Source organism: Labrus mixtus, chromosome 2 (genome assembly GCF_963584025.1).
Source record: "Labrus mixtus chromosome 2, fLabMix1.1, whole genome shotgun sequence".
Classification (NCBI taxonomy): domain Eukaryota; kingdom Metazoa; phylum Chordata; class Actinopteri; order Labriformes; family Labridae; genus Labrus; species Labrus mixtus.
In genome coordinates this window covers 35,300,437-35,319,952 of record NC_083613.1, presented here as the reverse complement: position 1 = coordinate 35,319,952, position 19,516 = coordinate 35,300,437, and the positions used below count along the sequence as shown (strand labels likewise).

At 42.7% G+C, this 19,516-nt stretch overlaps 1 protein-coding gene across 1 annotated transcript in view; it reads right to left on the bottom strand.

Annotated features, from left to right (window-relative positions):
* Window positions 1-7,919: 7,919 nt before the first annotated feature.
* Window positions 7,920-19,516, bottom strand: part of LOC132993686 (ribosome-binding protein 1-like) — an 18,124-nt gene continuing 6,527 nt past the window's right edge. The window contains exons 2-23 of the mRNA XM_061063658.1: window positions 18,507-19,191; window positions 17,635-17,777; window positions 16,830-16,952; window positions 16,406-16,558; window positions 16,184-16,302; window positions 15,219-15,372; window positions 14,940-15,036; window positions 14,002-14,081; window positions 12,727-12,764; window positions 12,539-12,634; window positions 12,407-12,446; window positions 12,007-12,047; window positions 11,759-11,825; window positions 9,921-10,013; window positions 9,745-9,837; window positions 9,376-9,447; window positions 9,106-9,180; window positions 8,879-9,019; window positions 8,712-8,804; window positions 8,521-8,604; window positions 8,367-8,429; window positions 7,920-8,264 (exon numbers count right to left, since the gene is read on the bottom strand). Coding sequence (XP_060919641.1) covers window positions 8,187-8,264; window positions 8,367-8,429; window positions 8,521-8,604; window positions 8,712-8,804; window positions 8,879-9,019; window positions 9,106-9,180; window positions 9,376-9,447; window positions 9,745-9,837; window positions 9,921-10,013; window positions 11,759-11,825; window positions 12,007-12,047; window positions 12,407-12,446; window positions 12,539-12,634; window positions 12,727-12,764; window positions 14,002-14,081; window positions 14,940-15,036; window positions 15,219-15,372; window positions 16,184-16,302; window positions 16,406-16,558; window positions 16,830-16,952; window positions 17,635-17,777; window positions 18,507-19,164 — 2,601 coding nt within the window. The 5' untranslated portion in view covers window positions 19,165-19,191 and the 3' untranslated portion in view covers window positions 7,920-8,186. The remainder of the gene's footprint in view (window positions 8,265-8,366; window positions 8,430-8,520; window positions 8,605-8,711; window positions 8,805-8,878; window positions 9,020-9,105; window positions 9,181-9,375; window positions 9,448-9,744; window positions 9,838-9,920; window positions 10,014-11,758; window positions 11,826-12,006; window positions 12,048-12,406; window positions 12,447-12,538; window positions 12,635-12,726; window positions 12,765-14,001; window positions 14,082-14,939; window positions 15,037-15,218; window positions 15,373-16,183; window positions 16,303-16,405; window positions 16,559-16,829; window positions 16,953-17,634; window positions 17,778-18,506; window positions 19,192-19,516) is intronic.

Below are 19,516 nucleotides of genomic sequence, written 5' to 3'. Positions count from 1 at the left end.
TTATTCCGATTATTTTGCCCTTGGACGTGGAAGTCGCCAAGGTTGTCTTTTGTCACCTTTGCTCTTTGCTCTTTGCTATCACTATTGAGCCTCTGTCTATTACATTAAGATCTTCCCCCTTATTCAAAGGAATCACCCGTAATGGAATTGAATATAAATTATTGCTGTATGCAGATGATTTGTTATTGTATATAACCGATCCTACACTTTCTATCCCTGCTGTTTTAAGTATTCTGGAGAACTTCAGCACCTTTTCAGGTTATAAATAAAATTTGGGGAAAAGTGAGTGTTTTCCCATTAATACTGCAGCATGTCATCTTCAACAGTCAGATTTACCTTTTCAATTTAGTCCATCAGGGTTTAAATACTTAGGTATTAACGTGACTCGTTCTTTATCTAGCCTTGCATCTGCTAATTTCACTCCCCTTATCTCAAAGATTACATCCGATATTCAAAGATGGGGTAACCTCCCCCTTTCATTAATTGGCAAGATCAATGTGGTTAAAATGAATATTTTACTAAAATTTCTATTTTTATTCCAGTCAATTCCTCTTTTTCTGCCAAAATATTTCTTTGATTCACTGGATAAGATAATTTGTTCTTTTATTTGGGGTGGGAAATCACCTAGGGTTCGTAAAACTTTACTGCAGAGATGCAGACTTAGTGGAGGACTTGCATTACCTAATTTTCTAACTTACTATTGGGCTGCTCACATCCATAAACTTGGCTACTGGTTAAAATCTCCTGAATCCTCTTGGTGTAAATTGGAACTATCGTCATGTAGGGGATCTTCTATTCCTGCTCTACTTTATTCCTCTTTACCTACAAAACCCTCTCTATATACTGATAATGAAGTGGTTCTTAACACACTCAAGATCTGGTATCAATTTAGACGGCATTTTAGATTTGTAGCTGGATCTTCCTTGGGTCCTTTAAATAACAACCATTTATTTCCTCCATCACTTTCGGATTCAACATTTTCAGTGTGGTATGACAAGGGTATTACACAAATCAAATATTTTTATGTAGATGGTGTCTTTGATAGTTTTGCCAATTTGTCATCTCGCTACGGCCTCCCGGTTACTCATCTGTTTCGCTATTTTCAGACTGGCAATTTTGTTACTAAGTGTTTCCCTAATTTCCCCTCTTTACCTCCAGAACAGCGATGGGAAACCATGCTATCATTTGCTCCTCATCACAGAGGAATCATCTCAAAGTTGTATGATATTATCTTGGCTTTTAGCAATCACTCAAATGCTAAACTTAAGTGTACATGGGAAGAGGAACTGGGAATGCGAATACGGGAGGAGTCCTGGGAACAGGCCATAGAGAGGATACGATCTACCACCTCTTGTGCTCGTCTTGGACTTATCCAATTTAAGGTCTTATACAGGGTGCATTTCTCTAAGTCTAGACTATCTAAACTGTATCCGGAAGTGGAAGACAAATGTGATAAATGCCATGGCTCTCCTTGTCACCTTAGCCACATGTTTTTTCTTTGTCCTGATCTGAGAGGTTTCTGGGTGGGTTATTTTACTATTATGTCCACTGTTCTTGGGGTAAATCTCCAACCTTGTCCTCTGATTGCTATATTTGGGATTCCTGACCCCTCACTTGCACTTAACTCTACACAAAAGGACATTATAGCTTCCACATCCTTACTAGCAAGACGTTCCTTATTGTTGCATTGGAAGTCTGCTAAATATCCGTCTATCTCCCGGTGGCTCAAAGACATCATGTTTTTTTTTTTAAACTTGAGAAAATTAAATACACGTTGAGAGGATGTACAGTCAAATTTTTCCATAAATGGCAACCCTTTATTTCCTATTTCATTAATTTAGAGGTACTACCCGATTGAATGTGTGCCTGTTACTGTGGCACCTTTTGTATTGCATAAATAACCATTAATATGTGTGTTGGTCATGATGTGCTGAGTGGGGGCGTGGGTGGGGAGTTGTGCATTGTTTATTACACTTTACTCTTTAATTTAATTTAGTTATTTTCTTCTACATTCTTATCAGAGTGTTTTTGTTTTGCTTTTTGTGTGTGTATATGTGACTGTACATATGCATGTATGTTTTTAAAAAAAGGAAAAAGGTAAATTGTATTTCTGTGATTGGATGTAGCGTTTTGTATTTTTTTCAATAAAAATATTTTGGAAAAAAAATAAGTACTTTAATAGTGGCCAGTTGCAATGATTGTGGAAGTGTTTTAATAGATAATGAATATTTAAACATGCTAGTTAATAGGGGAGAAAGGATTTCTTTAAAGGCTTTATAAATCTCTGGCGGGAGACCATCTGGTCCACAGGCCTTTCCCAATGCTAAGGTATCTATCGCCTCCTCAACTTCCTTACAGCTTATATCCATATCACACTTACTCCTATCTTCTTCAGAGACCTTAGGGAGTTTTATGCGTTGAAAAAAGTTATTCATCTTATCATCCATGCCTAGTGTTTTTGAAGTATATAAAGAGGAAAAAAAATCATAAACACCTTTGTCATTTCATTTTTAGGATAATGCAGCTTCCCATTCTTGTCCTTAATTCTTGTAATTTATTTTTTTGAGCATTTGTTACTTATAAGATTAGCTAAATACCTCCCAGATTTATTAGCATATTCATATACCTTGTGTTTTTGTTTACATAAAACTTTTTCTGCCTTTTAAGATAGAAGTGTATTTAAAGCAGTTCTAGTCCTTATGACTCTGTCCCAGTTGATTTTGCACCCATTGCGTTTGTGGTCAAATTCAGCTTCCTGTAGCTCTACTTCAAGGCGTCTCTGTTCTTTCAACTTTTTCTTCTTTTTAGCTGAACAATATGATATAATTATGCCCCTTAGAAAAGCTTTAGTTGTTTCCCATAAGTTTGAAGGGTCTGTATATTCATTGTCATTCTCCTGGATAAATAATTTGAGTTCTCTTTGGGCCATAGAACAAAAGTCTGGATCAGATAAAATAGCTCTATTGCATTTCCAATTATATCTGTTTGAATAACTATTTGATATACAGATACCTAAAAAAAACTGGAGCGTGGTCCGATATATGAATAGATCCAATATGACATTTTTCTACTTTTTCAATAGAGATTCGTGGAACAAGGAAAAAATCAATTCTAGAATAAGACCTGTGAGGATTGGAGTAAAATGTAAAGTCTCTATTATCTGGGTTGAGCATACGCCAAACATCTACAAGACCGACCTCATTTAACATTTGACAGATAGCTTTTTGTCTGTGGGTTTGGATGGTTGCAAGATTACTAGGCTGCCTATCCAGTTTCCCATCCAGCACACAGTTCCAGTCACCACCAAAAATAACATTCGGGAAACTATACTGTGCAAGCAATGAAGTTAATTTTGTAAAAATGTTCAACTGAATATTTGGTGCAGCATACACATTTAGAATGGTTATTGATTCACCATATAAAAAAAAACATATAGAAACACAAAGCAACCCTCTGGGTCAGATTCACAATATTCCATTTTAAAAGGGAGGTCTTTATGAATTAAAATAGAAAATCCCCTACTTTTGCTATTATATGAGGCAGAAAACACTTGCCCAACCCAGTCTCGCTTTAATTTTAAATGTTCTAAGTTTGTTAAATGTGTCTCTTGCAACATTCCAATAGTTACTTTCTCTTTTTTCAAGTAAGACAGGATTTTCTTCCTTTTAACGGGATGTTTACACCCTTTAATATTCCAGGAACATGTAAAAATTAAATTATTAGATGACATGAAAGATTAAATCATATCTATTAAAGCTCATATTCAGCCCACTGTTAGGAAATTTACAAATTACTGCTCTGCTGATAACCTTCATTAATAAACTGAACTCATTTGCAACACAAAAAACATAAAACCAACAAAAAACAGAGACTTCACCAACAAAACAAATAAGAGACATAACACCATGTCTCCCATCCAAACGGCAATAGGCCCAATACAAGTCAAAGAGACCTGCGTTGTGCCCAACCATACCCTAACAACTACAAAAAGGAGCCTGTGTCTGTCAACTATTATTGGAAAATTAATTATTGCCAGAACATTGATATATACGTTTATAAATGTATATATATATTTTTTAAACCAAAATAATTACACACTGAACTGATTTCATTTCCAGTCTTATTGCTGGTGTTTTAAAGAGTAAGAAAAATGTAAAAAATACAGGAGAGAAAAAAAGTGAGAGAAAAAAAAAAGAATGGTACGGAGCAAATTGCTAAAGTAACTACACATCATTCTCTAGTAATGTTTTCCTCTCTTAATGGTGTCCTCAACACATAATGTGATTAATAACATCCTTCAATTTAAACATTAATTAATCAAGCTGATGCAGGCCACAGCACCAACTTCATAAGCAAAGCAATGTTGTTTTCGTTCGGTCTATTCCACATAATCAAACAAAATAAAGTGCAGCGCTTCATTAAAGAACGAAAATGATAAAGATAAAAAATAAATCACCGAGGATATAAGACGAAACAAACATTTCTGAAACAAACATTTCTGCCTACACACATTGATCTTGTTTTACGTCAGGTAGCCAGCGATTATACAGGTTTTATGTGTACTAGCATATTTTTTGTCTTACCAATAAAGAATATCACTTATCAGGTGTTTATCTTATCCATCCTCGGAGACGACGAGGGAAATACAGTCTGATAGGGCCATGTCAGTCCATAGGTGATGCCGGTTCACTGACCTGGATTTCATTCACGTAACTCTCTGCCTCATCCGGTGAATGAAACCTTATTTTGTTGGCACCATGTTCGATGGATAATATTGCAGGGAAGAACATAGCCTATCTGATTCCCAGCGATCGGAGTTTCTGTTTCACCGTGTATAAAGCTCTGCGTTTGGACTGCACTGCTTCGCTGAGGTCGGGAAAAAGGTAAATTCTTTTATCCTCAAACCGGAGTTCTCTTTTGTCACGTGCCAGCCGCAGGACCTTCATCTTATCCTGGTAATTCAGCAATTTCACAATGATCGGTCGAGATCTCTTTGAAGAGTCGGAATTTGTACGCACGGCAATCCGATGACTCCTTTCAAGGCAGGGAGGAAAAATTCAGATTACTTTGCATTAAAAGTGCAATAAAGCTGGTTTTATTGGGAGCCTCGCACGGGGCACCATTTATGTTGTGGTTTTATATAGTCAAATTTTGTTATTTTATTAATAATTATTTTTAAATCAATTATTAACATAACATAACAATATTATTAAACTAAGTTTAATTGATTCGGGGAACCACTCAGATCAGAATAACCAAATATCACCAAAATCAGTCTTGAATGAGTTAATTAATTACTAATATTGTTAATTGTTAATTAATTAATAACCTGTATTTAATAAATTGAAGGTGCTGTTATAACGCTGTTTACGGAAAACAAACACAGGACGCGGCAGCCCGAACACAGAAACAAAACAAGAGTTTTAAACCGGTAAAACTCAGGACACGGCGGTCCATTAAAGAAGAAAAAGATTAAAGTATTAAGCATTAATAAAACAAATATTAAACACATTCTCTAAAGCTTAGACTGTGCAGACCTAATTTAAGCCTCACTTGAGAACAGCTTTGTCCGCAATTGATGAAGGACAAAAGGTCCGACGATGAAAACAGATCTTCTGTCTGTTCCAGTGCAGATGAGTTTTTGATGGTGGCGAGGATTCCTAAGGGCAAGAGCGGCCTCAATGTGTTCTCTTTCAAGTGGGAAGACGTCCGTCGATGTCCTTTTCATTACAGGACGGAATAGGACCGTTATCTTTTCAGTCAATGTCAGTTCAATGGAGGATCTGAGTTCGGGATTCAGAACACTGTCCGCGCTTAGGCCGAGGGTTGCCTGTGCTTCGAAACTTTAAACAAAGAGAAGGGTACTGTAAAAACAGGAGGTAAACTTGTGTCTCCGAACACTTGAAGTCAGCGCCTGGAAAGAGAATGGACAATGGGAGACCACTGGTTTTGTTGTCAGACCTGCTCCAATCAGAGCCTTTAATCCAGGCTCCCCCTACACTTCACTCTTTAGTGTGAAATACTGCAGAGCATGCAGGGTTCTTTAAGATCCTTTGTGTGTTTTCCCTCCATTTAACATGCAGTCAGGCTTTGGAGGCTTTCTCCTATCAGGCTGGGACCCAACACTGTATAACTATAACTAAAAATGAGTATTCTGAGTTTCAACATTGCAAGAGTAATCGCTAACAATTAGGAGAATATTTTTCCTATACAATCTGTAAGACAAGAAAACAATGTATTAATCAGTAACAAACTTATAAAGTCATAAAACAGAACTATAAAATATAGAAATAGTATTTCCTAACTAACACATCCTAATCTATAGTTATAACAGATCATCTGAGCATCACATGGTCTAAATATATATATGATTATAGGTACTTACATGTCCACAAAGATAACAAACACTAGATGGCAGTAGCGCTCCACCTTACAAATATTCTCTGAAAATTCATTTAGACAGCTCTTACTTAATTTGAGTATTTTAGGTCGTATTAACACCAGATTCAGGTTATTCAGTCACATTTGATCTAATAAGTATATATACATATATATAAAGCAGAAATTAAATGGTCTCCTCTCGTCTCCTCTCGTCTCCCCTCGTCTCCTCTCCTCTCCTCTCCCCTCCTCTCGTCCTCCCCCCCATATTTGCAGAAAAATTAAACAGTGAGACAGATAATCAGGAAACTCTCTGATAACCTGCACAAATGAAAACAGAGGTACTATTTAACCTTCTGGTATCACTCAATTTTTAATCAAAACTATCAAATATTCAATTATTTTTAGTATTTTAACTCTTTAGATGCAAGTTTTATAAAATTATTTCACAGGTTTTTAGAAAACATAAAACAAATGATATTTTCTATATTATATATGAGGGTTAGGGTTAGAGTTAACATGTCATCAAACTGGCATCTAAAGGGTTAAAATCCTGAAAATAATTAAATATTTTATATTTTTGATCAGGACTGAAGTTGATTGAAAGAAATAGTTTTGAAAAAAAAAGAAATATTTAACATTTTTATGGATGTCTTTGGAAGTGGACATTTTTGTCCACGAATGACTCAAATGTTAGTAAAAACGAGTTTAAAGGAGCAGTATGTAAATCTGACCCCTAGTGTTTAAAATGGGAACTGCATTCTAAATTCTTATCATTGTAGAGAGCTGTCTCTCTCCCCCCCCCCCCTCTCTAGAGTGGATGCTCACACAGGTCACCATGTGGTGGACTCTGAAGCTTCAGTGTTTATCCAGCTCTGCATGGGTCTGTAAACCTTTCTGTGTTCTAACCTCTCTCCATTTTTCAAAAGCATCTCCAATATTGATCCTAGTTTGAGCACGTTTCTGCTCGTGGAGCTTATTAGAAACATGCAGAGGCTTTTTAGGTCGGGTACAATCACTTCTATCTGAACCACTTCTCTTGCCCGCTTCCATCGCTGCAACACCTGTTGACCTGATAACTGCTCTCATATCTGGAAAATCGAGGGGCGTCCAAAACGGCCGTGTGGGGGGGTGTCTTAAAGCACCTACCTTCTCTGGTCCAAACAAATCCAGAGCATTCAGGAGCAGAATCTAAAGTTAGGTAGATGGTAAACAGACTTGAGCTTTTATATTTCTGTTCTAGTCTTTCACACTGCAGGTCACACCGACACATTCACACACTGATGGTAGAGGCTGCTGAGTAAAGAGTCCATCAGTATTAACTCATCCATGTGTTGGGTGGGGTCTTAAAACCTCCTACCTTCTCTGGTCCAAACAAATCCAGAGCATTCAGGAGCAGAATCTAAAGTTAGAAGGAGGACATACTGGCTGCTGCATTGTTGTCAGAGAAGCCAGCACTTCAACATGTTTCCTTAATGATCAGATAGTAAGATACCTTTATCATCTCACTCTCGACAGAACATTCAACACAAACAGCTGAGTGAGACTTTACAGTTTATTCATCCTGAAGTGACAGACAATAATTATAATACTGTAAAAAAACCAAAAAAAAAACACTTTCTTCTTTGGTTCCTCGTCATCGTTTGTGAAATGTGACCACGTGAAGGTCGTCCAAGGTTACGAGAGCCGATCCGACATCGGATGTGTACGACTTCTATTTTTGTTGCCGTGGTAACAAACAGGTATCAAAGTCAGAATCATTTAGAAGTTGTCACCACGGTAACGACACGGGCAGGAAGGGAATGGTTTCACACAGGTGTCTCCTCCTTCACCACTTCCTCCTTCACCTCCTTCACTTCCTCCTTCACCTCCTCCTTCTCCTCCACCTGCAGAGAAAAACACACGAGATTCAAACAGAAATAGAAACTTTAAAGCTCCTCAAAACGTAAACAGAAACATAAATCAAAAAACAAGATGGCGGTGCAGACCTCAGGTGGAGCAGCTGATTTCTGACCCGCCTCCTCCTGCAGCTCCTTCACTTCCTGTCGAGCCTGGTGGAAATAAAAAAAAAAAGCAAGGTGTGACTTCCTGTGACCTCTGACCTCAGGAGGTGACACAGGGGTTCAATGTGTGACCTCTGACCTTTTCCAGCTCTGTGAACAGCTGCTGACGCTGCTGCTCCTCCACCTGCAGACGCACACACATCTGCTGCACCTGAGACTGCATCTAACACACACACACACACACACACACACACACACACACAATAAGTGAAATGTTCATGATTCATGAAAGAAACAGAAAACATCAGGAGAGAGAGAGGTGTGTCTGACCTGAGCGAGCTCCTCGCTGCAGCTCTGAGTGACGCTCGCCTCCACCAGCTGTTTCTCCAGCTGAGCCTCCAACAGCATCAGCTGCTCCTTCAGCTGACACACACACACTTTATTAACACACTGTTTGTGAACACACAGAGCATTAACACACAGTAAGAGTGTGAGACCTGCTGCGTGTCCTCCGTCTCCGTCCTCTTCGTCTGAACATCCTCCTGCAGCAGCTGATTCTGCAGCTCCAGCTCGGACACTTTGTTCCTCCACGCGCTCTCTTCTTCTGAGCGGCGCTGCAGGGCGTGAAGCTCCGCCTCCTGAACACAAACAAAAAGACGATGATGATGCGTTGAAGAAGAGAACGATGGAAAAGTCATGAGACAGATCGTGTTCAAGTTGTTACCGTCTCCTGCAGCAGCATCGTCTTCTGATCAAGCTCCGCCTCTTTCCTCTCCGCCTCGTCCATCCTCGACTGCAGCTAAACAACAACAACAACAAAGCATCACATAAACAAGACGATGACTCACCAACAACAACACTGCTCCGTCACACGGCTCAGAAGTTTAAATTGTTTTGTTGTTTTGAATCGTCTTTGAGAACTCAGAAAGGCGTTTTAAAAGTCTTCTCTGCTCGCCGTCTGTTTGTGTGAGGAGAAAAGGTCTCCTGTTTTTACCTCAGAGTGAGACCTCTCCGCTCCACTTTGACTCTCCTGAATGTTCTGTGTGAAAAGTTCCAGCCAATTATTCTGCAGAAAGCAAACAACAAACAGACTGTTAGCACACGACTCAACCGTCAGGCTCGGCCCCGGGTCCTGACCGCCAGGCTCGGCCCTGGGTACTGACCGCCAGGCTCGGCCCCGGGTACTGACCGCCAGGCTCAGCAATATGAGCTTAATAAAAATCTTTATCATAATAATAACAATAAGACGTAAATGAGCGCCTGAGAGCAGCGTAACACATCTTCATCAAGAATAAGATTGATTTAATATCGATAAGGAGAGAGAACACCATGTTACTGTACAGTCAGGAAACTGCTGACTCACCTGCTCCGTCTCCATGGAGACACCAGGAAACAGAGCCTGCAGTGACGCCTGGAAGTCCAAACGCAGGGCCGTAAACCTGGACTCAGCCTCAGCCTGAAAACACACATCAACAAATCCTTTTTTACAGACTGAGCAGTCACCGATGATTAATGTTATTTTCTGTTCGAGTCACTGACCAGCTCTGCTTTAAACTCCGCCTCCCTCTGCTCCCGTAGACGCTCGGCCTCTGAAAACGCCGTCGCTGAGGCCGCCATCTTCTCCTCCAGCTCCTGAAGAGGACGAGAAGAAAGACAGTCAGAGTTGGACTAAACTTTGGGATGTCCGTCTGCTGCAGAAAGTGTTGGTACTAAAAACTGAGACATGGATCACGTAAACACACCGATGTGTCACGCTCTATTATCCACGGATCTATAACTTTATGTAATAATAATAATAATAACTTTATTTATATAGCACCTTAAAAACAAATGTTTACAAAGTGCTGTGACAGACAAAGCAAATACAGCAACACGACGACAGAACAGAGATCAACAGAGAGGGTAAAATTGTAAAAATGTAAATAACAGGAATAAGATTCAACAGGCAGGTGTGGAGAGGCAGTTCAGTACAGTGAAGGAAAGTTAGTTTAAAATCAATCAGGAGAAAACTAAATTAAAATTGAGGGAGAGTTGGACGACATCACATCAGAGGCTGTAAAGACAGAATGAAGATAAAAATTAGAGATAAACAGGAGATTGGTTGAATGAATAAAGCAACAGAGAGCTGAAGAGTTAAATGATTAAAGGAGTAGGAATTTAAAAAAGACTAAGAGCAGTAAAATGAATACAGGAAGGGATACATTTAAAGGCTAAAACATTTAAAGAAGAGAAAGATAAAAAGGTTAAAAGCAATAAAGTGAATAAAAGGAAGGGATAGATCTTTAAAGGAGAAATCACATAAAAGCAAGTTTATAAAAGTGAGTTTTAAGAAGTGATTTAAAAGATGCCACTGACTCTGCCCGCCTTATCTCCTCAGGCAGGTTGTTCCAAAGTCGAGGGGCTCTGATCGCAAAGGCTCGGTCTCCTTTCGTTTTGAGCCTCGACTTTGGAACAACCAGAAGGGCACTGCCTGAGGATTTGAGGTCACGAGAAGGTTGATAGGGGGTTAAAATTTCACAAATGTAACTCGGGGGCAAGGCCAAGACGAGCTTCAAAAGTGATCAGTACGATCTTAAAATCAATTCTGAAAGTGACAGGTAGCCAGTGGAGGGAAGCAAGGACAGGAGTGATGTGATGTTGTCTGATAAAACCAGTAAGAAGCCTAGCTGCTGCATTCTGGACCAGTTGGAGGTGGGAAAGTGAACTATGAGTTATACCAGAGAGAAGGGAGTTGCAATAGTCCAGACGGGAAAAGATTATTTTTCCAGGTCAGCAGGTGAGAGAATTTATTTAATTTTTGAAATGGATCTGATGTGGATGAAACCGGACTGGAAACTGGATGAATTTCTTGATGTGTTGGTTGAAGGTGAGGTCTGAATCAAAAATTACTCCTAAATTTCTTGCAATGGGTGTGATGTTAGCAGAGAGAGGACCGAGGGAACTTTCAATCTGGCTGATGTTTTGGTGTGGATAATTAAAGAGTATGATTTCTGACTTTGGTTTGTAAAAAAATGCCATCCAACATTTTATATCCTCGAGACAGTTACAAACAGCAGCTAGGCTTACTTCGTCACCAGGTCTCAGCGGAAGGTTTATCTGTGTGTCGTCTGCATAACAATGAAAAGAAAGGTTATGGCGCTGGATAATTTTACCGAGTGGGAGCATATAAATAGAAAATAAGAGTGGGCCTAAAATCGAACCTTGCGGTACACCACAGGTAAAAAACTCAAACCTAAAAGAGGTGGAGGATGAGTGGTTACCTATGGTGACCTCAAAGGTTCTGTCTAAAAGATAGGAATAGAACCAGCTAAGTGCTCTTGACACCGACCCAGGACTCCAAATGTTCAATTAAAATGGTGAGGTAGGTGTGGACTCACGTTGCCGTGGTTCCGAGCCTGCTGCAGCTCCTCCTCCAGTCGAAGCATCTGAGATTCTTCCTCTAGACTGTACACGCACGCACGCGCACACACACACACACACACACACACACACACACACACACACACACACACACACACACACACACACACACACACACACAGGGTCAAACATTAATCATAATATATTTTCTAAATTGAAGAATAGAAGTTATCCTAACATGAATGTTGTGTGTTGTAGTTTTTACTTTTCAAACGTCTGATCAGACTCCGTCTCACTTCCTGATCCCTGCAGAGGAGAAGAAGAAACAACAGGATGTGATGTCATCAGCCAATATGTTAATTTAAATCTCGATGTCGGCACCAAGATCAGTCTCAGTTTGGTTGTGGGTTCATTAGAGGTCATGTGGGAGGGTCGGTACTGTCGGCCTCGACGCATGGCTGGTTTGGTTACCGTGGCGACAAAGTGCTGAGGTGGGCCCCTCGGTCCTACTGATAAGGACCGAGGGGCCCACCTCACAGCACCTCAAATCCTCAAAACCTGATGGAGGACTCGGATACTGGTTTAAGGGACATAACAGTTCTGTGGAATCCTTAAAGCTCTCATGTGGACCCCTCTGTGTGTGAGTCTGAACAGGTCAAACGTACCTCTCTCTGCGTCTGATCTGCAGCTTCGTCCTCCGTCACTCTGAAGAAACAAAGACACCAAACAATCACATCCACGTGTTTTTTAAACTTTATGAACCATCGTCAGATTCTGCTTCTTTGTGTCTTTCTGACCTCTCTGACTGCGATGATGACAGCAGCTGTAGCTCCTCCCTCAGCTGAGTAAGCTCCGCCTCCAGGGTGACCATCTTTTCGTCTTTGAGCTGCACACTGACAGGAAGTCACACAGGAAGTCACGTTTATGTTCCCGACTCCTCGACAACATCTGAACTCGTTGATGTTTGAATAAATCAGAAAAGTACCTGAGCTTCAGCGTCTCCACTTCAGACGACTCGTCCACCTGCAGAAACCAAACAAGTCGATGACATCAACGCCTCAAAGTCTCAAGTTACACTCTGTTAGCATGCAGCGGCTACATGCTAACACGCGGAGGTTCATGTTTATCATCTTCTTCTAGTTACCATAGCAACTGTTAGAAAGGAGCTCTTTGGAGACGTAGCGGTGCTAAGGGTGCAGAGGGTGCTGAGGGTTCTGGGGTGCAGAGGATACTAAGGGTAGTGAGAGTGCAGAGGGTTCTAGGGGTGCTGAAGGTGCTGAGGGTGCTGAGGACGCAGAGGGTGCATAAGGTGCAGAGGGTGCAGAGGCTGCTGAGGGTGCAGAGGGTGCTGAAGGTGCAGAGGGTTCTGGGGATGCAGAGGGTGCTGAAGGTGCAGAGGGTTCTGGGGTGCTGAGGGTGCAGAGGGTGCAGAAGGTGCTGAGGGTGCTGAGGGTGCTAAGGGTGCTGAGGGTGCAGAAGGTGCTGAGGGTGCTGAGGGTGCTGAAGGTGCAGAGGGTTCTGGGGGTGCAGAGGGTGCTGAAGGTGCAGAGGGTTCTTGGGGTGCTGAAGGTGCAGAGGGTTCTGGGGGTGCAGAGGGTGCTGAAGGTGCAGAGGGTTCTGGGGGTGCTGAGGGTGCTAAGGGTGCTGAAGGTGCAGAGAGTTCTGGGGGTGCAGAGGGTGTTAAGGGAGCTGAGGGTGCAGAGGGTGCCGAGGTTGCTGAAGGTGTTGAGGGTGTTGAGGGTGTTGAGGGTGCAGAGGGTGCTGAGGGTGCTGAGGGTGCAGAGGGTGCAGAAGGTGCAGAGGGTGCCGCATCACCCCCTAAAATCAGGCCCAGTCAAACCCACCAGCTGATGGGATATGTTGATGTTTTTTAGGCTACATCAGAATGTATGATCAGGCCTGGATCCAAGTACGCCTGACCCCAAAGTCCGGTTCATCTGATCAGTGTTAAGTGCGGAAGATGTTAACGCAACTGTGCTCAAACGAAGGAATGGAGCGCTGTATTTCTATAGTAATTCTAAACGGCTCAGGTCTTTTCAAAAACTTCAGGTGTCATCCTCTGAGCTGCATGCTAAATGTGGGCATAGGAAGCGGGTCGTTAGTAGTAGTATAGTATCAGAATAACTATCGGTGAAGATGGTCGTAGATGTAGTCTCCAGTCTGTGTGTGGGAAACACTTCAGCTCTGACTAACTCCACTCACTTCCCACTCAGGTAAATCAGGACATTAATCACACGATGAAGGTGAGTCAGGTAGTTACCTGGACTGCAGCCTGGTTCTCCAGCTGGACCTTGAGCTCCTGCAGTTCAGTCTCTTTGTACGCCAGCGCCCCCTGCAGCTCTGAAGGGGAAACAGCAGTGGAGAGAAAAACATCAATATCATGAATTTGCCTCCTGCTCAGAAGAGCTTTGTGTTAGCTTCAATCATGAAGGGTTTGGCTTTAGAATCAGCTCAACTGAAGCCAGAGGTCTGTTCAATACCATGATACTCATAAATACCACGTGTTTCAAAAACGATGCAGTATCTGTTATTTAATGATCAATAGCTTCAAAAAGTAGGAGAGAAAATGGAAAGACAGGAGTGTAGGAGAGGAATCAATCACTGCAGACAAGCTGTTTGAGTTGCACAAAAACTTTGGCAACGTTGAAGATCTGTGCACGTATCAAAAGTCAGACGGCACAATACGTTTGTTCCAAAAGTCCAATACACCAATGCTCTGTTGTCAATGTCTGAGGCATGGATCCCAAACGATGCTGATGTGTCTCTACAATTGAACCGACAAGCCTCAGCGTTGTCTCTGCGATTTAGACAGAGTGCAGGAGAGTTTGCCAAACACTGCCAACGTGTCTGTGCGTAAATTACAGAAAATAATGATTTTAAAATTGAAGGCAAAGTTCGTCACACTGTCAGGATTGCACACGAACATTGGGAACGATGGGATTTGTGTGTTTGCTCAGTCCGACGCACAAATCCCAACGTTGCCAGAAAACATGTTGTAGTGAAACTTAGAACGTGTGCAGGAGTTAGCCTGCATTGATCATTCAAATGAATATTACCCAGGACATCTTTCTTTTTGTTGCCATGGTATTAAATGCTTATCGATATCGTTTGATTTTAAGTAGAATCATATTGAGGTTTAATTTTCTGGTACCATGACACCTAAGTCGGATGTTGCTAAATGCTAACAGAAACACTGACCGCTAACAGCAGCAGCTTCCTGCTGTGAAACTTTCAGCTGTGAACAAACTTCCTCCAGTTGTTGCTGCAGAGCGCGCTCAGCGTCTACATGGACCATCTGCAAAGAGAAGAAGAAAACTCAGGTCACTTCCTGTTTACAGAACATCCACCACTGATTGGCTGAAAGTACTTGGTAGGTAGAAGTCACTTGTTGAAATAAGTCAGAAACTACAAATTCAGCCGCTGAGTTTCTGTCCTAATAAAGGACATTTTGAGTCCACAGTTCTGTTTTCTTCTTACCTGAACTTTGGACAGTTCCTGCTCGGCGGCGGCCATCTTGGCCTCCAGGTTCTTCCTGAGCTCCTCATCAGCTCGCTGGGTATTGGAGCGCTCGGTCAGCTCGCGGCCCAGGCGGACACAGTCCTGTCTGAGACGGGCGAGCTCTGCATTCTGCCTGTGGGAAGATGAAATCAGATAACAGTTGGATCAAGCGGCAATGACGAAGTGCAAATATCTGCAGTTCCTCAAGTGTCCACTTGAGGCTCTCTACTAAAGTCTCATTATGTTAAAATGTCAACCGTTACAGTAGAAATACATGTTCACAGTCTGGGACAAAAATCAGGGTCTTTACAGATAATTTCTCTGTTGATTTTTATATAACTCATCTGTTTTGATTAAAGTTAAAAACTGTATGATTAGGGACGTGGCCTCTCTGTCTGTTTCTACATTGATCTAAAGTAAGGTAGAGGAAGCATTTCCAACATGGCGACCGCCATCATTGGGTTTCAACACGTCTCTTCAGAAACCAATGATGACCTCACTGAGACTACGTCCATGTTTCATATAGTGTGGTGTGCAGATTGTTAAGCCTTTACGCCATATTGGATGGTTTCAATGTTTCCCCAAGTGATCCTCAGTGTTGATGACATCCGAAAGTACTCCTTTACAGGACTACCGAGTTAGTCCTGTAAAGGAGCTTACCTTGTGTTTTACCTGACCAGATGTGTTACCTGACCAGGTGTGTTACCTGACCAGGTGTTTTACCTGACCAGATGTGTTACCTGACCAGGTGTGTTACCTGACCAGATGTGTTACCTGACCAGATGTGTTACCTGACCAGACGTGTTACCTGACCAGACGTGTTACCTGACCAGGTGTGTTACCTGACCAGGTGTGTTACCTGACCAGCTGTGTTACCTGACCAGACGTGTTACCTGACCAGACGTGTTACCTGACCAGGTCTGTTACCTGACCAGATATGTTACCTGCTCTCGGCCTGGCTGGTTGCCTGGTTCAGGGCGTCTCGGAGGATGGAGTTCTCCTGCTGCAGTCGGGCCAGCTGAGCGTTGGGACCGTTCTCCAGTTGTTCCTGCAGACTCCCGATCTGTTCAAATTCATCAGACCGTTAGCTTAACATGATGACAGTTTCAGAACAGTGAACTCCTCGTTAAACACCAAAGAAAGAATGAAAGTGAGTAAAACGTCACCTTCTGGCTGAGCTGCTCGGTATGTTTCAGGTGTTCCTGGTCAGTGGTCTCCATCCTGGTCCTCAGAGCGTCGACCTCTAGAACCTGAGCACTAAGCTCCGCCTTCAGACGCGCCTCCAAAGACGCCATCTTGGATTTCTCTGCACCAAGTTGCTGTAAGAGGAAGCACAGAAAGGGAAATGTAAAGAACTGAATGTATCGCTCCTTTAATGGCAGTATTCTGATCACAAACCAGCAGCACAAAAGGAATATGATCAGGACAATACCAGGATTTCAACTTTACTCGTGACGTTGGGATTTGTGAGTCTAAGTGGTACAGAAACATTGGCTACGTTTGTCAATGGATCATTAAAATATCAGAGATATTGATATAAAACCTGTGGTATTAAAAAGAAGTCAACATGTTTAATGCTGCATGGCTCACCTTGCTGAGCTCTCGGAGGCGGGTCTTGGCGGTGGCGGCATCCTCCTGCCCAGCGGTCAGCAGCTTTTCTTTCTCCTCCAGCTGTTTCTTCAGAGTGGACAGAGGGTCTCCTTTCTGACAGGCCTGAGAGTCACAGAGATAGGTGGCGTTTAGGTGGCGAGTCTACGAGCAGCTAAAGGGCGTTCTGTTTTTGTAAATGTAACTGCTTTAGTTTGAATTAGCTCCTGGTCGCTAGCATTCTTTGTTTGACTGAAAGTTCGCTGCAAATATTAGCTGCTGGTTTGGCCGAAGCCCCCAGGGGTCGAAGGCCCAGGGAAATACACGTTTTAAAGACCCTAGGGTTCAAAACCCTGTAAAATACAAGGATTTTAGGCCCATAACATAAAAGGGTTTAAGGCTCTAGGACTTCAAGAGCCTATAAAATATTTGGTTTCACGGTCCCAGGAGTTCAAGGCCTGTAAAATATAAGTCACTCATAGGTTCTTTGTAACACCCTGGTGTGTTTCGAGGACTCTTGTTTGCATTCAGCCCTTTACAGGTGTGAAATTCAGTGGTTGTTGGGCTTCTTAATACTTTACTATATCTAGTGTAAAGCACTTTGAGTTTCTCTTGTGTGATTGGTGATCTATAAATAAACTTGCCTTTGGCCTGTATTAGCTTTGTTTAACTGTTGAATATGCTAACTGTTGTTTAATGTTTGTGTACATATGCTGTGAAACGCTGATGGTTCAGGACAATAACGATAAGTATTTAGTTTCACCACTAGCTGTTTACGTTAGCCGTTGCTGTGACTGTGTTGACGTACCAGCTGCCAGGATTCTTGGCGTACGCCGGCCTTCTGGTTTAGGACCTCCATGAGTTTGTTCATCTCGTCCTCACTGAGCGTCCCTTTGGACACGGCGGACAGCAGCTCGCTGGATGGCACGGAGCAGTCTGCAGAGTCTGTCACTAAAAGAAAAATCAGGACAATAAAACCATGATTGTTCCATGGTTTCAAAAAGTACCAAAACTTTTTCATAAGACAGGTGTGTAGGAGAGGAAGAAATCCACAAATCCCACAAAAATGCAAATACATCAGCAACGTTGGGATGTCAGCGTCTGACTGCACGTGTGTGTAGTCCAATACCAACGTTGCCAATGTCCAGAGGCGCTGCTTGTTAACAGGCAAGGCAGGAAACTGCTTGGGGCCCCAGACCAGTAGGGGACCCAAAGCAGTGGCCGAAAATGTGCAAATTTTGCAGTGAGGGTAGGAAACCTCCTTTAGTGGACACCACCTGACAGAGCTCATTCTCGTTGTCCTGCTGAATGTTGATTGGAGGGCCCCCCAATTGATTTTTGCCAAGGGCCCCAACAGGCTCTAGAATCGCCAATGTTGGACGCATGAATACCAACTTTGCCAATGTCAGACATATGCATACCAACGTTGCTAATGTCGGACATATAAATACAAACATTGCAATGCAACATTGGTATTTATAATAAACTACACAATATCGAGTGTCTCAGACTTCTATTTTTGTTGCCATGGTTTCAAACAGGCATCAATATCGTTTGATCTTTAGCAGACTCATATCAAAATTTAAAATCCTGGCATCATATCCGCCGATCCGGTTCAGACCTAGAGATCAAAGAGAAAACTCTTGGTCTTTTTGGACAGGTACGTCTGTGTTTGCTCACCTGGCTCAGATTTGTTCTTGTTCTTCTTCTTCTTGCTCGACGCCTCTTTGTTCTCTTTGGGTTCTTCGGGTTTGGCAGCAGGCGGTTCTTTGGTGACCTCTGCGACATTTACCGGAGAAACTTCCACCACGGGCGCCATCGCCATCACTAGAACCTCCTTAGCAACAGTTTCCACAACAGCGGCTGGCTCCGCCTTCACAGACTTCTTCTTCTTCTTCGCCTTCGGGGAGGGGGCTGGAGGAGACTCTGTAATGGTGGGGGTGGTTGCCTCAGTGGGTTCAGGTTCAGGTGTTGGTTCTGGTTCAGGTTCAGGTGCAGCCTCAGGCTCAGCAGCAGGCTCTGTGTCAGACTCTGGTTCAGTACAGGAGACCACCTCAGGCTCCTCGCTGACGTCACCACCGGGTTCAGGGAGCTTCACTTCAGGTTGCTCCTCCTTCTTCTTCCCTTTGTTCTTCTTCTCCTGGTTCTTGTCCTTCTTCTTCTTGTCTGCTCTCGTGTTCTGGTTTCTGAAGGGTTGGCGTCGCTGCTTGGCGAGCGCCTCCTCGTAGGACGTCTCCTTCATGGAGAGCGTGGAGACCAGGGCGATGCCCACCGCCGAGATGATCATGAAGCCTCCAAAGACCATGAAGCCCAGTGTCTGGGGGTCGGACACGTCCATGACTGATCAGAGTGTCCCACAGGAAGTCTGGAAGACAAAGATGAAGAACATCAGCTCACAGCAGGAAGACAAACTCCACCCAACGCTGGAGGCGGAGCTTAGAGATCCCAAGACTTTTTCTACATTTAACATCTCAGACGTTACAAGTTTCGCTCTCCTGATATGTCGTATTAAGCAACAACCTCCAGTGTTAAAGACATGAAGTCAAAGTGGACGTGCAAAAAAATGCAGTTCCTTGAGTGTCCACTTGATGGCGGCTCCACAAGTGAGTCATTCCCCCTTAGGTCCCCTTAGGTACCCATTGGTTCCCCTTAGGTCCCCATAGGTTCCCCCTTAGGTCCCAAACATGTTT